Genomic DNA, 17,464 nt, shown 5'->3' with positions numbered 1-17,464 from the left:
TTACATTGGCAAACTGCCCAGGGGAGCAGCGACTGGCCTTCCTTGTGGTTTGGCAATTTTTAAACCTACTGTTATTAGTTTAGACAAAAGTATGCCCTAAAATGTGTGGGATCTAGGGGAAAAAAAGTGGAAAAGAAACTTTTGATCTTCTCTTTGCCCCACAACCTTCAAATCAGCTGCATAGTAAGGAATCCAGCTTTAAACAGGTGATTTTCCGTTTGGATGGAAATCAAGAAATCCTGATCACAAAGGAGAATATAGTAGCAGTGATAGTGACTTGTTAGTATGACAGTGGCACCCTTCCAAGATCAGGGCCCTATTGTGATATTCTGCTCCAATACAAATGAGAGACTGTCCCTGCTCCAGGAGCACAAGTGAGAGAGGGAACAGTCACAGGCAGATGACTTGCCTATAGTTGTACAGGAGCAGAGTTGGGAATAGAACCAAGGTCTCTTTAAGTTCCAGTCTAATACTCTCTCCATTGGACCATGCTTGAGATTGTGGACTTTTAGTCTAGAGTAGGATATTTCCTGTGAAGCCTTGGGTGTGCTGTTACAAGAAAGTAAAGAAAAGGTCTGTAGTTTTGAACAAGCACTATATGTGGGTTGGGAGGAGGAGCATCTTCTTACATTTGCCTAAACACAGACTTGCAGCAGGAGTGCTGGAACAATTTGTATGATGGGGGTGCGAGAGCCATTGAACCAAACTGTAACCCTGTATACAGTGGAAACCACTTCAAGCCAGGGAGTGCGGCAGCACTTCCTGCACCCCCTAGTTCCAGCATTCATTGGCTTTGAGTCTGTAGAAGGAGCTTATAAGCAATTTGTTTTGCTGTATTACTATGTCTATAGTGTTCAGTTTGGAGTAGTTTGGTTTTTCTCAATATGCAAGTGAGATAGAGATCAACAGTAACAGTGAATGATTCAAAAGGTTCCCAATCACCCCCAATAAGCTTTGTCTGGTTTAAGCCATTGAGGGGTGGGGAAGCTAATAGAGGTGGCCAGGAAATGTGTACTGTGGTCTTGTGGTGGTGAAGTAGCTCTGTTTCTTGCAGCAGAAGTGACTGACCTGTTAGTGCTGGAGTTGCTGGCTCTCGATTCAAATCGGCTATCGACCCCTTGGTGGTCTTGCTGGTTATCTCAGATGCTGGATTTCCGTCTAGTACAGATTTTTCTGAAATCAGTACTGGTCCCTCCAGAGGAGCCATCGGTTGGCACAGGTGTTGAAGCCTTTCCTGCAGAGAATGGAGACAGCTTTGGAATGATCACGGGCTGCCCAGGAGATTGGCATCCACCAAGTGTAACAGGTGCACTGTCCTTACCAAATGTAATCCCACTGCTTGCATGCCATAGTGGAATGAGTTAGTGTCTAGAGTTTGTGTCTTCAGAACTGATGCAGTTGTGACAGCCCTTGAGTAAAAATAACAGCACCTGAAAGCCCAGTTTTCTGAGTGTGGCTGGAAAGAACTGCAGGGTTCTCAAGGTTGGTGTGGGGTGAGGGTGGGGGAGTGAAATAAAAGATGCAGTTAAGGGGTGTGATTGTCTAATTTCACTCTACAGCAGTTGGGGGGGTGTTGTTCAGAATAGAGGTCTCTTGGCAGAGCAGCATGGGGGGATGTTTACATGATGTTATTACTCCACATTTGGGTTGTTTTTAACAAATGTACATTAGATCAAGTAAGCACAAGGATTGTCTGTGCTCAGTGGAAAGATACTGAGGCATACTTTCCAATAAAGAGGTTGGCAAGCTGTTAACAGAAAATGCACAAGCTTTCAGCTCTATGTGCAGCTGCCATGAAGAAAATGACAAGGATGACACCTTGTACTCCTCTCTCAATACAAAGTAAATCAAAGGGTTCCTAAATGTGTTCACTGGAAAGAAGTGGGAGCTTGTCATTCCAGGTCTGGGGAAGATAAACTCTGACACGTTGATATTTTTTTTTCTTCTTTTGGGCCAGAAGAAAACTTGTGCATCAGTTTCAGAACAAGGGAGCTATAAAATTTGAAATGTATACGTTTGTATGCTTTCCATTTTTTCTAGGAGGCATTTATTGTTGGGTCTGGAAATGTCAGTGAACTGATGACCACAAACTGGGGTTATCCTGTCACTAGGAGTAAAATATTCAGGCAAAGTTTTATGGTGAATGTTGCCATCTGTGAATCAAGTTTTAGACCATCAAACTCTATTTCCCTCTTCCCCTCTTGGTATACAAACCTGTTCAATATTATTATAACTTAAGATGGTTCTGATCTTAGCGGTGCCTCTTGTGGGTCAAGGCCCTAATGTGCTAGACACTGTGTGAACATAACAAAAATCTCTATTCTCTTCCCTGAAGAATTAGAATCTAAACGTAGGCTGAAACAAATGTGGAGAACAAGGTAATAATTAATTGTTTGTATAATAAGCAGCAGTCCTGACATGGAAGCGTTCTTGGATATTGCCGGAGAGGTCACTGTGAAGGGTGTGGAAGCTGCCTGTTTTTTGTTATTACATGTTTGTTTGGTTTTTGTTTGTTTGCTGTATGGCTACAAAGGATACTTTAAAGATAATGCAGGTGTCAATCTCTTCAAAGTTTTAGCTCCACCATGCTGAGGCCTACTCATGACCTCAGGGTCTGAAAAAAAAGAGGCTGGAAATTGGGAACAATGAAGTTTGGGTGTAATAAATCGAGGGCCTGTGAGGTGCAGGGGGAGAGATGGGGTCTGTGGAGAATCAGACTGAATCCCATACCCAGAAGCAGGGTGGAGGCGGAAGGCAGCTGAGCAGGTCTGCCTGAGTTTTGGGAGTGTACAGACTGATTGTGTTAAACACTTTTTTTTCTCTTGTTAGCCTGTGTTCCTGCTGTTGAGATTAAATAATACTGAGCTTTGAAAAGGCTGATCTGGGGTAAGGGAAGTCTTGCAGGGCAGTTGAATCTAGTTAGGCCTGCTGAGCAGTCAGTTGGTTCCAGGAGGCTGTAGCTTAAGAGGGAGAATTGTTGGATTCTGTCCCAGAGGAAGGTGAAGGCAAGAGACCTGTCACCTAAGGGAATGTGCTTGGAGGTACCAGAGAGACGGGGGGTCAAACATGAGTGCTGAGGAGGACAGTTTAGTGCCTTTGCAGGGTTGTTTGTTTGTTTGTTTTTTGTGTGGCAAATATTCTTTCTAGATGAGGTCACTAAACCATGGGTTACTTAAATGTAATGTCCTATCCAAAGGTATCCCAGAAGTGTGAATGCAACAGAGAATGTCTGGTAGGACATAAGACATTCTCTGTTGCATTCACACTTCTGGGATAATTTTGGAATTAGTAGTCTGCTAGTTGCAGATTATTGGAGCATTTAGAGCTGTCGACTGATGCAAGATGACAATACTCCTGATTCTTTTTTCTATAGAAATGGTATGATTATGATGTTAATAAGTTGCAGGATGAGTCTGACTACTTCAATCGCAGTCAGCACACAGTGTATCTGTGCTGCATGGGATTGTGGATGACCAGGGATTGCTGAACCACTGGAAAAATAGAAACACCATAGATCTTTCTGGAGTTCCAGATATGTTGCCAAAGAGCAAGCAAAGAGCAGGACACTTCAAATGCATCCAGCAAGCTCAAAGGTAAATTGCAAAGCAAAAATGTAGTAGTCTTGCCAGTGCTCCTGCTATTGTTGAGAGAGAGAGAGAGAAGTCTTTTGTTGCAGAGTTAACCCAAGAAACTTCCTGACCTCCAGAACGTGAACATTCTGAGTTTTTGATTGATTCAGTGCAATGTGAACTTTGTCTGCTTTTCTTGGAGCTACATCAAAGTAAAATTTTGATTCTCAGTTAAATCTTCTGCCCTTTCCTAACTGATCATTGAAAATATACATTCCCATCTTGTAAAATTCTTAATTGTCCCATATTGCCAACACTGGCTGTTAAAAAATAATAGAATTTAAGAAAAATCTCTTGATTTTTGAAGTCTCACGATTTTTCATTTGCAGTCTTGTTTTGGGGCCTGTAAGAGGGCCCATTTCTAAGCTTTACTCCAGTGTTAAAGGCTGGAAACTTACTTATTTTCTTGTAAGTGAAAGCTGAGATTCTCATTGTCATAACATTTCTTCCCAGATCTGGACCTTAGCGTCCAAAATATGGGTGTTAGCATGAAAACCTCCAAGCTTAGTTACCAGCTTGGACCTGGTATTGCTGCCACCAGCTAGGAATTATACAGTGCCTAGCTCACTGTGGTCTCCCCAAAACCTTCCCTGGGGGACCCCAAGACTCAGATTCCTTGAGTCTCACAACAAAGGGGAATAAACCATTTCCCTTCCCCCTCTTCCCCTCCAGGTGTTCCCTCCCTGGGTTCCTGGAGAGAGATACAGAAGCAAGCTCCGTGAATCTAAACAGAGGGACTCCACCCTCCCTGCTTCAAGTCCTTGAAACACAAGTACCAAGAGATCTAACCTCTCTCCCCCCTCACCCAGAGGGTATGCAAAGTCAGGCTTAGTAAATCTAACATAAAGAGATTTTCCCCCTGACTACTTCCTCCCACCAATTCCCTGGTGAGCTGCAGACTCAATTCCTTGGAGTCCCCACTAAAGAAAAACTCCAACAGGTCTTAAAAAAAAGCTTTATATAAAAATAAAGAAAAAGGACATAAAATGGTCTCTGTATTAAGGTGACAATATACAGGGTCAATTGCTTAAAAGAAAAATGAATAAACATCCTTATCCAAAAAGAATACACTCCAGCAACTACACACATGTAAATACAAAAAAACAATATAAACCTATTGTCTTACTATCCTTGTACTTACAACTTGGAAACAGAAGATTAGAAAGCCTGGAGATTCCTGTGGTCGCTCTCAGAGCCGAGAAAGAGAACAGACCAAGAACAAAGGACTCACACCCAAAACTTCCTTCCACCCAGATTTGAAAAAGTCTTGTTTCCTGATTGGTCCTCTGGTCAGGTGTTTGGTTCCCTGTGTTAACCCTTTACAGGTAAAAGAACATTAACCCGTAGCTATCTGTTCATGACACTCATGCAGTCAGAGGACTTCAGTAGCTGGGGCTTTGAGCAAGACACACTTCTATCACAACTCACAGTATTGATTAAGAGCCAGCAACACGATGTAAGAGAGCTATCTGCTGGAAGAAAAAAGTTAGTGACTTTTTGATTCACTAATTTGAATGCACTTAATTCAGGGTGGATTTGATTTAAATCAAATTGATTTAAATCACTAGTCAGGAAAACTCGATTTTAATCATGTTTTCTACATAAAAGTGCTTTTTTATTGGTTGGTATAACTTTTAATACATATTGTGCACAACTCGGAGACAGATGTAGATTTCATTTTTAGAAGGTACACATCATACATTTTAAAACAGTGAACGATTGTTTGAAAATGAATGAATGTTTGTTTGGTTATTTCATTTAACAAAGGTAATTGAAGCAGATAGTTCATCTCCCAATGACTTCATAAATATCTCCAATTCAACAAGTTAATCATTAATATTTGGAGGATTTTCTTGCCATGCTGTATTAGGAGGAGAACGTCACCAGACAGACATTTAAATTGTTTTATTTAACTAAAACAACATTATGTATTCTGGCTTTTTTTCTTCAACAGCAAACATGTAATATTTTAACAAAACAAGCATATGTCCCTCATTTCTCACATTTATCTCCAGACTTGTTCTCCTTGTCCAGATATATTCCACCCCCAACTATCTTCTATTCATTGAACTTCTTGAAACTTTTGCACCTTTTTAGAGAGAGCTAAGGGATTGACTCTGTGTACACAAATTTGCAGGTGACAATAGAGTTGAGGCCTGTTATTTCTCACCTCTATATATTATTTAAAAACATTTTTGCTGTTAACAAGCAAGTTACCTTTGGAGACATAATTCCACAGTTTTCAGAGTGGTATCCGTGTTGGTCTGTATCAGCAAAAACAAAGAGGAGTCCTTGTGGCACTTTAGACTAACACATTTATTTGGGCATAAGCGTTCGTGGGCTAGAACCCACTTCAGGCATCTCTGCTAGTATCTTCTAGACTGAGCACTGACTGCCATTGGATGGATAGAAAGATTTAACCCCAATAATCTATACAGAAGCCTGTGGAACCCCATAAGATTGAGTCCCTAATCCATGAACTATTAGAACTCATTTACAAAACTTTTCTTAAGCATTACATGACTATATTGTCTCATTCTATAAAATTAGAATTTATAATTCCTATTCCATAATGAGATACATTATAGTTCAAAGATAGTTTTAATTAAGATATCTTTAGGTAGGTGTTTTTTCCTCGTTTTTATCAAAAACTGTTTTTAAATAAAAAAATCCCATTATTTTATCTTTTTTAATCATTAATTTTTATCCACCTTGATTTAATTTCATATTTGGTAGAGTTAGTTTTAAGAATATAATTGATTTGCCTAGTTATAGAGTGTTTGTTTCCATCTCTTGGTTGCAGAATATTTTGCAAACACAAAGCAAGAATAACGATCACATCTGTAGATTGACTCTTTCATGAAGCTACTATGACAACCTTGATATCTGACAGAAGGGTGACTAGAAAAGGTCGCTGCTTCTTTGTCTTGAGCCTTGAAGCAATATTCAGTTTCACACTATTTACATTGTAATGTGTCTCCATGCAGTCAGTTACATCTGTTTCAACTTAACATAAGACTGTTGCTATGGAGATGGTATGTTGAATAGAAATAGGTCATGTCTATGCCATTTTCAGTGTATTAATAGAAAGGAAAGGGCTAGCTGGGGAGAGGTCTAGGTCAAGTGAAGAGAGAAGGTGCATTTATCTAAAGACTTTCATTTGATTTGGGTGGGGGCTTGTTTTAAATATAGGGGTCGCATGTACAACTGTAACCTGTTAAAATTCCCCCAGTCCTACAGGAAAAGAGGGGTGCGTATGTATTTGCAAGAGAGACAGGACAGGATCTTTGTGCTCAATGGAATACATCCTTTAGGTAAGGAAATTCCTTGCAGAACAGGTGAAATTATAATATTCCAGAGCTGTGTATCCTTAGTCTATCTATCGGAAAAACTGCCTCCAACTTTAGTTGCCAAGTCTTGGCACGGCACGGCACTACAGTACACTACACTGGAGCTCTGACCTGGGGCAGGATCTTGATTGGAGCTAATTGTAACCATTCACACTGGCCTACATATGGTAGCCACAGTGGAGTCTTAATAAACATTGATTCCAGCAGCCAGGGCTGTGCGAGTGCAGTTGAGCACACAGTGGCTGCTACACTTACTGATGCCTGTGAGAGGTGAACCTTCCACACCTGTGCAGAATGCCCAGAATATCTCATAGCCCAGTGGTTAAGGCACTTACCTGTGAGGTGGCAGCTCCCTGTTCAAATCCTTTCTACTCCTCAGGTGGAGGAGGGACTTGAACTAGGGCTGTCCCACATCCCCGATGAGTACCCCAAACACTGGGACTATGAGACACTCTGGTCCCCACCCCACCCCATGCTCATGTGTAGGGGCCCGATCTGGTAGGCAAGCTGTGAACATGCTTTCTGGGTCGGCAGGTGACTTAAAGAAGCACCTGTCTATCCTGCAGTTGAGGCAGACCTCTGGTGCTGAGGGATCCAGATGCTTGGCATAGGACTGCAGTGCTTCCAAGGCCACCTCTTGTGCTGCCCTCCCAAAAAAACCAAACAAAAAAACAGTGCAGGAGCCTAATGGCAAGAGAGGTTTTCAACTGAGAATCCCAAGCAGAGGGAGGCACTGAACTCTGAGTGGGGTGCCCCCCCTGCATTCTCCACCTACCAGACTGGCATAGGAGGGGGGAGGGAGACTCAAGCCTCACACCCTGTGGCAGAGCTAGGGGCTTCTGCCAGAGACAGGTGCCTGCTGAGAGTGGGGATTTGGAGGGTGGGGTCACAATTTTAAAGGTTCAGTTCCCCCCCCCCCAACAGCTTGAGTCATGCTCCCCCAGGCATGTCCAGCTTCTTACCCAGAGGCCCCTCCCTATAGCTCCCAGATCTTTTCACTACCTCTCTCCACCGTCGCAGCTCCTAGCTTGCTGGCTCCAGCAGCTGCTGTGCAGGGGTTGAGGGAGAGGGCCTAGCAGCAGCACCACCACCATCACCGCCAGCATCATGCGACTGAGCTGGGCCAGCAAATCCTGGCAGAGGTCCCACATGTCACCTTTGGCTATTGCCCAATGGGGAGGGAGATTTGGGGCTTCAGCAGGAGCAGGGCTAAAGCCCCGAGCTCTGGTAAGCTTGCCCCAGCTCTTGAACTTCTGAAGATTGTTATATATGGCTTGGAGGATCAGTAAGTTTGACTACCCCTGAACTAGAATTTGGGGTGAAATGAAAAATTCAGCCTCAGTTGCAAACTGATGTACAGAACAGATTAAAGAACCACGTCCTGAGAAATGAGATTTCATAAGCCAGACCTGGGTTACTCAGTTACGTGTTACTATCCATAAAGCAAGTTACCAGGCTTTTATTTGGAGGGATGTAGTCAGCCAAAATTTGGGGCAAATGAGTGTTCTAAAACTGTTACATACCCAAGATGAACAGAAATCTTTTCATGATCATTTAAAGAAACCCAAGGGGAATGTTTGATTTTTTTCAAATGAACTTTCTCCTGTAATGTTTCCAACCTTGGTAGTGCAGCACTTCCAATCCCTAACCTGCCTAAAGAGAATGGATCACTAGACAATATTATTGCCGAAGGCCAGAGTCATCTGCTGGGTTTTGCTGACTTGTCCCACTGAAGTCAGTAAGGTTATTGGTAGAATAAAGGAATCCCAAACACTTCTGGAAAAATAAATTGGACTCTGAGACATTTTTCATTTTTAATCGAAGGTGGCAGTAGGTTACTATGCCTCAGTTCCGCAAATTGCTCCATGCATGTGGGAGAACTTGTAGGAGTGAATTTGTTATTAATTATTCTCTTTGCAGTATGATTAAATGGTGTCCGCCTGTCTGCACAATTTCAGGAGGAGTGTACTGTAGCCTTCACTCTGGTTTCTTAGAGATTTTAGTTCTGTAGCAGAGAGTGTGGGGAATGTAACTATTCAGGTGATTGAGCCAACTATATAAAGTATTATACTGTTGAGCCTTCCTAAAACGACATCCTTATAGTTACCAAAATAGTTGTCCTGTTTTCAGAGCTGTTATCCACTTAAACTGCTTGAACAAACATTTCAACAAAAGTGTCTTTTATTGGGCCCCATCTACATTGGCTAGTTTGTGCTCAGTAAAGCAGCTTTGAGTGCTGTGGCTCCCAAGGCGTACACACTGCCAAGCCACTTAGTGCGCAGAAACTGCGCTCTTAAAAAAACGCCACCTTGATGAGAGGCGTAGAGCTGTCTGAGCTGTGGCTACAGCGCTGCGGTGCCAGTGTAGACAACATGGTGATCACAGCGCTGCGATTGGCCTCTGGGAGGTGTCCCACAATGCCTTTTCTCCCTTTTCTGGCCATCAGTTTGAACTCTGCTGCCTACCCTCAGGTGACCAACCGTCATCCCCACCCCATACATTCCTTTGTAAATTTAAAAGTCCCCTTCCTGTTTGCTCGGTGATGCATGCAGTGGTCTCAGCGCATCTTTCCAGGTGGCCATGCCTGCTCCATGCATCAGGTGATCCCCCGTTTGGAGCAATGCCAAGCTGCTGGACCTCATCGGTGTTTGGGGAGAGGAGGCTGCCCAGTCCCAGCTGCGCTCCAGCCGTCGGAATTATGATACTTATGGACAGATTTCTGGATGCATGAATGAAGAGGGTCATGACCAGGACACATTGCAGTGTGGGGTCAAAGCAAGGAGTTGTGGAACGCCTGCCACAAGGTGCAGGAGGCAAACTGCCACTCTGGTGCTCCGCCCAAGAGCTGCCGGTTCTACAAAGAGCTGACGCTGTGCTCAGTGGTGACCCCACCTCCACTGCTAAGTCCCCTGTGGATACTTTGTTGCCTGTCGAGAGTGGACTGACACAGGAAGAGGCAATCTTGGATGAAGAGGGGGGAAGGGAACCAGAGGCAGAGGATGACTCGGAGGCCGGAGATGCATGCAGTCAGGAGCTCTTTTCTACCGCGGAGGAGCCTAGCCAGTCACAGCAGTTGGATATTGGTGAAGCGCAAACAGGAGAGGAGGCCCCTGGTATGTGGATCTGATTTTGGGAATTGCTGAAGCAAGTTGTTGGGGGTAGGAGGGAAGGAGGGTTGCAGAAAGCAGGCTTGTCTCCCACCTCATGCGTAGTTTGAGTGGTGGAACAAGCTGTTGATACACTCCCTCACTTCATGTGAATCTCCCTCAGATCTCCAGGAAACACTCATGGAGATACTGGGCAGTTCGCTCCCGCAGGTTTCTCAGCAGAGCTGCTTTGTTTCTTGCATTAATGGTAACTTTCTCGTGCCACTGTGCCATCACAGGGGGCGCAAAACTGCCCACAGGGTAGCCACGTAGGGGCCAGGGTGGAAGCTGCAGGCTTGGAGAAGACCTTCCATTGATTCCCTGCTCACCCTCAGCAGTGAGATATTTTCCATAATGATCACCTCCTGTGGAAAGTGTGGGGAGGTTATGATGCATTCTCATGTCATAGCTACTATGTGTGGCTAGATCAAAATCGCACTCCTATTGCCTTTGTAGTTTAAGGAATAACTCCACTGCCACTCATGACGTGTTGGTCAGTGCGAATAGTATTCTTGTCAACAGCTCAGGTTCCATTCCTGCAGCCAAAAAGAGGCAGGGCAGGGTGTGCAGAACACAGACCACTGAAAGATGGCGCCAGATGTGGACAGAAGCACAGGGATTGCTGGGATGCAAAGCAGTGCATCGCAGGGCATTGGGACAGGACTCAGGATGCCCCGCAACCGCGTCCGCCTTTCCACAAGTCTTAGTGGCAAAAGAGAGAGAGGTGCTCTGTGGGATAGCTGCCCAGAGTGCACTGCTCTGAATAGTGCCACAAGTGTGAACACGCTATTGCACGGGCAGCTGTCAGTGTGAACACACAATAGCAGTCTTACTTCAGCACTCTCTGAACTGCACTATAACTGCCGGGCTGTAACTTTGCCAGTGTGGATGTGCCCTTAGTCTTTATTTTTTTTAAGATAGATAATAATTTTTGCTAATAGAGAGCCTGTGGTCTATCTTGCAGATTAAAGAGTTAATCAAAGTGAAATGGTTGATATCTTCTTTAATTATCCCTTCTGGACTTATTGTTCAGCAGCATATGTTCTGTTTTTGCAGACTGAATCTGTCACCCAGTCTATGGAACACATGTCTAGGTCTGAAGCATGAGAATGTCAGGCATTATGAAAGCAGTTGAGCTCCTTAGTGGTATGAGAACGTTTGCAGTATTAAATGATGGGGGTTGTAGGAAATGCAGATACGCCCTGGAGACCTTGCCCCATGTCCTGTGCAGCTGCAAACCCCACGCCAGAGCCTGGCAGCTGCGCCACAACGCTGTCCAGGACCGGCTGGTGAAGGCCATTGCCCCACACCTGGGTGATATTGCAGTCAACCGCACCATCCCCGACACCGACAGCCTGCTGAGCCCGGACATCATCGTCACGGACGAGGAATGGAAAAAGATCATCCTCGTCGACGTGACGATCCCGTTTGAGAACAGGACCCTGGCCCTCCACGAAGCCCGAGCCCGCAAACTTGAAAAATATGCCCCCTTGGCTGACATCCTGCGGGCAAAGGGCTACGAGGTTTACACCGACGCCCTGATAGTCGGGGCATTGGGTGCCTGGGACCCCTGTAATGAACGAGTACTTAGGGCCTGTGGGGTGGGCCGTCGCTATGCACGGCTCATGAAACGTTTGATGGTCTCGGACACTATCCGGTGGTCTAGGGACATTTACACAGAGCACATCACCGGCCACCGCCAATACCAAGAGTGAGCCGGCGTGGCTCTGTGCACCCACGGGGGGGAGGAGGCCTATAAACCCCCCTTACCGAACCATATCCCCTAAGCCCTAAAGCCACTGAACTAGATTCCACCATGTGAGGGTCATCCTGTCCCCATTACCCGGCCCACTTACTTATACCCATGACTGCCTATAACCCACTGTATGAGCGATGTACCTTCACTGCTTCCGTACTGCTTCCTGATACCACCCACCGTACACCCTGCATTGGGGGACCTTACAGACTGTATATGTTATGTGCTAACCAATTCCCAAATACCAGCATCCCCCTATATTCTGTATGTTGCCCCCAATGACCAACAACTGATGCTTTGAACTCTTTGTATCATCTTTATTTAAATATTCTCTTATCAAATTAGCCTTTGTGCTGATTAGAATTAGAGCTATTAAAAGCTTTAAAGCATTCTGAGAAGTTTGAAATGCATATACTTCTTTTCTTTTTGGAAAGAACAGCTTAATGCATATTAGTTGATGATGTCAATACATGATTGACTTAATTGTCATTTGGAAGCTAAACTGGAGATTGTGGTATACCTAGCCTATAGTTTGTTATCCCGTTTGCATTCTGCCTCTGTATATCTTTGAAAAATCTGATTGCAAAAACTGGCAGCCCTTTGGTGTTCAGTTCAGCACAACCAGAAACAGAAGAGAGACTTTTTTTCTTTCTATGTTGCCATACACCATTCAAACTGAGAACATGTTTTTGCTATTTGTGCATGAAGAAACATGAAGTGGCTTCTTAGTCACGTGCAAGTTTTTGTTTTGGTTAAGGATACAACAGTCCACTACAACCTTCATCTTTTTAAAGCTAGCAGTTTCTTAGAAAAATGTCACAATGTGCATTTCAGTTCCTGTGAAACTACTGATGAGCTCTAAGTAAGGTTCTGTCAAGTTCTCTTGGCACGTGAACGGCCCTTTAACTTTCAGTAACCACCAGTTCTTAAATGGAGATAGTATAAAAGATTGAAGCCCAGCTATGAGTCAAAGATAGAAAATTTAGTAGACAAGGAAAAACCGCAAGAAAGTTGCGTACAATCAGTCTTTAAGCCTAAATGTAGTCTATAGTGTCAGTTTTAGAATTTGCTCATTCTGATACTAGTAAATGAAACTACAGCCAGTCTGTGCTGGGGAAAGTGAACTGGGGGTCTAAAGTGGAGGATTTTCCTCCAGCTGAGATCATTGGAATCCTCCATAAGGGAGTCACCAAGTTTAGTGGGAGGCTAAGTGTGCTATTACACTTCTCAGAAAGGGCAGGGCCTCTAAATGAGAACAGCACTAGCGTGCCTGAGCTGCACTAGCGTGTCTGTTGCCTTTTTGTAGTTGTCAGACTGGGAGATAAACACTAGCTCTTTGAGAGTTGTGATTGCCTTATGTTATATAATATAAAAACAGGCCAAATTTAAATGGAACCCACTCTGTGAGATAGGAAGCTTTGATCTCCAGGCTGCTGAGAACTGTCCTTGTCTCTTCTGCACTTAATGCAAACATCTTCTATTCCTGCATTTTGAAGGAAAGTGTTTCAGACACCTATGTGTGACCACTTCCCTTCCACAGAGAATTCTAGTCTTATCTCTCTGGCTGGAATTCGACCATGCCTCTAAGGCAGTGATTCGCAAACGTATTTGATCATGTAGTAGTTTATGCCCCTCTTCCTCCTGCCACACAAGTACATATGATTACCAAAAAATCATGCAACTCATTGAATATTAAAAACAGGCACTGATCCAAACAGAACCAACAGTCTGTTGTAATAAGAGCAAAAGCAGAACAGTGATTGTGGTCAACACTTACAACTAAAACCCTGTTGAAACAGAGGGATTAACGTACCATGCAAGTTGAACAAATTTGTCACAATGCACAGCAGCATCTAGCGTCAAATGCACAGTGCCAGCTGAGGACTTGATATGTCTGGAGAAATCAGCTTTGCTAGTTATTCATGGCTGTGGGTAAAATATGCGCAGTAAGTCCTCCTCCAAAGCTGCTTGTTCCTCCCAGAATATGTTCCATGCCCCTCAGGGGGGCCTATCCCCAAGTTTGAGAACATTTGTTCTAGGGGATCAAGTGCTCTTGTGCACAACTCAAGAATATTCCGAGGCTCCTCAGTGGAGAGGGTCCGTAGTGTGGTAGGTAGACCTCAGGGCTAGAAGTCAGCAAATCCCAGTTTAGGGCAAGACCTTTAGCCATCAACCTTTGGCTCAAATCCCACTTTTAGTTGGGGAAAATGATGTTGCACATTTTTGTGAGGATTCATTTATTTGGTGGTCTTGCAAGTGTAAGCAGTGTGCCTTTGCCATGTATTAACCACTTCCTTTTGTCAGACTGCCGTTTATTCCCACTTCTGAAATATCTATTTAAGGACCATAGAGCACGTATGGTTGAAACATTTAATTATCCTTTTCAAACCTTTCCCTCCTCACTGCTAATCCCCGTGGGTACAAGTAGCATCAAAGGCATCATGTTTCTCCTGGGAAGCTGCTGCTAGCTTTCAGATCGTACTGGTTCAGGCCACGTATCCACCTAATCTAGTGCCCTGTCTCTGAGTGGGGGCAGTAGCACATCCTTCACAGGAAGTAACTCCAAGATGGACTGTTATAGAATAAACTGTTCATAAGGGAAGTTTCTCATTATTAGTACCTTGGCCTTATATAGCGCTTTTCATCAGTAGATCTAAGAGAGCTTTACAAAGGTCAATATCGTTATCTGAAACTAAGGAACAAAGGTGAAGTGACTTAATCAAGGTCATCCAAGAGGCTAGTGGCAGAATAGAATCTGTCTCCTGAGCCCTAGTCTGATGCTCTATCCACTGGTTACACTGCCTTCGTTCACCCTAGGCAGTTGCTGGTTACTTACATACTAAAGCATTGAGATTTTTTTTTTTTTTTTTTTTTTTTTTTTTTTACACATCATGATTTTCCTTATCCTAGTTAATATAACTGTGGATGTTCTTGTTCATATGCATATGTAATAATCTTTCTTTAAAGCCTACTATGCTAACCCATTTTGGGGCAAGTCTGTGTTACTTCACTTAGCTCTGCCACTTGTACTTCCTGTGACGTAAACAGGCATTATCTTTTTGCCTCAACTTCCACAAAGTGCTTTCGTTGAAGTAGGAAGCAATAGCTTATATGTAAGCTGTAATACAACTCTTCTGTATGTATTGTTTGTAGCTGTTTTTGAAGTAAGAACAATTTTATGATCCTTAAACTATAACTAAAGAAACAACTTACCACTGTGTGTTTAGAGAAACACTGCACATTAATGCAGTCATGAAGTGTTTGCATTTGCCAAGATATTAAAACTGAGATTGTTTTGTGGTTTGTCTGTCTCCAGCTACTGGAAGTCGATAGCAAATACTGCTGATCCAGACTAGTGAGTTTAATTAACTGGAAGGAAAATGACAAGTGTGCTAAATGGAAGTCTTGACCTTAATTGAGGAATGTCCTCAGGGTGTTTAATTGTCCCAAAAATATTGATTCTACAGTTAGAAGCTGCCAGACCAAACTGGTGAACAAGTTAAAAATGAACTCTTTAGCCATACCCCGGACAGGATATAGTATCATATAGCACTGCAAAGAGATTGCTGTGATGCTTAGATGACATCTTATTTACCACAAAATGTGCTCAAAAAAGTCTAAAATAGTCTGTAAGACAACCTGGGTAAGCTTCACAAATAGTTTCAGGACTCAAATATTACAACTGGAAAATGGTGAGAGGACAGAACTGTCAGACATGAATAGCCTGCTCAAGATTGTGTTTTCAGGAAGTGAGCTGCACTTCAGAACATCAGAGACTTGGGAAAACATTGGACTCCTCTCAATCCCTTCAAAATCTGAAGCAGGTCAATACTAGTGTAAAGCAGTCATTAAAAGAACTTTGCAGATTCAGTCACTTCATTTCCCCGCTGCTCTTCTCCATAGTGTATTATTCCATACTTGCACTGGCTTTTGTTTGGCCGTTAATACTGTAGACTAAACATATGGCTCTCAGTTGGTTAGAGATGATCTTCCGCACAGTGGGTTTGGAGACAGTAGACAGGCTTCAGAGCTGTGAGCTTAAAAATGAGATGTAGTCATTTCTTCCCTGTTGTCACATGGATGTTTCCCAGAATAGCCTCTGACTGGGAATTGAGAAGGCCTACAACATTCTTCTTGATTCTGCTTGGCCTGTTTTCAGGTTGCAGCTGCTCCCTGGTGGATGCCTGTTAAAGGAGCTAATTGGAGGCAACCTGAGGGACCAGATTCTGATATCTCAAAGAGGTGAGCCAGACATGGCCTTGCAGTTTGAACTGTGGTATTTACTTTAAGTGTCTGTAGAAACTCAGCGCGGAAGGTGGGAGGCATGATGAGAGATGGGCTCCTCGCTGTGCTCTTTCTATTGCTTCTCAGTGTATAGATGGTATTTTTTTTCTTTTGCATATAATATTATAATTGGGACTTCTTAATCATTTGCTCCAGTTAAAGCATTAGCACTTGCAAGAACTAACGACCTCTGTCACGGTTAGTTAAAATACACTAGCTGGGCACGTTGTATTGATTTGAAGCTTGATCAGACTTTAGGTGTCATGTTCAGTTTTGATGGTCTAGGACCTGACCACTTGAGAGAGCATTGTGGCTGAGATCAGCAGAGGATGCTCTGGATTGATTTGTCTTCCCAACCCTGCTGCACCCCTTTCATTATAAAAGAGCTGTATGTAAGGTATCCTCTGAGTGTGCTCCATGGTTCAGGAATTCTGATGCTATCTGTTTTATAGAAAACGGCTCAGAATATTGTGGGGAGGAATAAAATTTTCAAAACTGTCTAAGCAATTTAGGACCCTAATTCTCAGTGAAAGTCAATGGGACTTAAATAACTTGAGAGGGTAGGCCCTTCTATAAGTTTTATCACTGAGTTTGTTGGGATGAGGAAAATGAGGGTACATACTTCAGTGGTGATCTTTGAGTAATGCTGCAGAGTGATACGCTTTTGTGTAGATGTAAATCTTGTTGTTGTTAAGGAGCTTGTGTTTGGTGTCCTTCTGTATTGTTAAAGAAATTATGATGAAACACGGTCAGTAACTTCACGTTAAGAGATTAGTCAAAGTTTCAATCTCACTGATGTATTTAGGGTTACCTTTTTAAAAAAGCAGATTTATTTTCAGCCTATGTCTTGTGGAAGCTGACGTATTGGATCCCTTAAGGACGGGGGCTGCATCTCTTTAACATCATTTGATGGCTGATGCACATCATCTGCTCTCCACGGGGGAATAAAGAGAAATTATCTGAAGCAAAAATAGAGGCAGTGGTATCAAGAGACAAGAAAAAAATAAGGAAGAAAGATTTAGGTCATAGCAGTTAACAGCTTTGGAAATGTGCCCTCTGAGCCTTATGTTTTGTAGGAGTTGGTTGTGAGCCTGGCCTAGTATAATGACCAAACTTCCCATCACAGAGAAATAGTCTAAAAGGTAGAGAAAGGAACAAAGATTGGAGATTAGTGGTGGCTGGGAGATGTGAATTAGTGAATAGGAAAAGTGAAAGGAAGACCAATAACTAATACAGTGAGTCGGAAGCCTTGAGCCTTCAACTCTTGTACCAGAAGCCCCTACTAGCAGGATGGTAGCT

General features: G+C 43.3%; 2 protein-coding genes across 7 annotated transcripts in view; one reads left to right on the top strand and one right to left on the bottom strand.

Annotated features, from left to right (window-relative positions):
- The window catches only part of SUMF1 (sulfatase modifying factor 1), a 353,454-nt gene that overhangs the window by 20,864 nt on the left and 315,126 nt on the right, over positions 1–17,464 (top strand). For all 4 annotated transcript variants that reach the window (XM_050957524.1, XM_050957526.1, XM_050957523.1 and 1 more), the window contains one exon: positions 16,041–16,123. In XM_050957524.1, coding sequence (XP_050813481.1) covers positions 16,041–16,123 — 83 coding nt within the window. The remainder of the gene's footprint in view (positions 1–16,040; positions 16,124–17,464) is intronic.
- The window catches only part of LOC127053232 (histone-lysine N-methyltransferase SETMAR), a 57,368-nt gene continuing 56,844 nt past the window's right edge, over positions 16,941–17,464 (bottom strand). For all 3 annotated transcript variants that reach the window (XR_007774966.1, XM_050957603.1, XM_050957605.1), the window contains one exon: positions 16,941–17,124. Coding sequence is in view for 2 of the 3 variants with exons in the window: in XM_050957603.1 (XP_050813560.1) it covers positions 17,039–17,124 (86 nt within the window). In the remaining variant the exon portion in view is untranslated. The remainder of the gene's footprint in view (positions 17,125–17,464) is intronic.

Source organism: Gopherus flavomarginatus, chromosome 6, assembly GCF_025201925.1.
Source record: "Gopherus flavomarginatus isolate rGopFla2 chromosome 6, rGopFla2.mat.asm, whole genome shotgun sequence".
Classification (NCBI taxonomy): domain Eukaryota; kingdom Metazoa; phylum Chordata; order Testudines; family Testudinidae; genus Gopherus; species Gopherus flavomarginatus.
The sequence above is the reverse complement of the archived record's forward strand: the minus strand, read 5'-3'. Positions and strand labels throughout refer to the sequence as shown.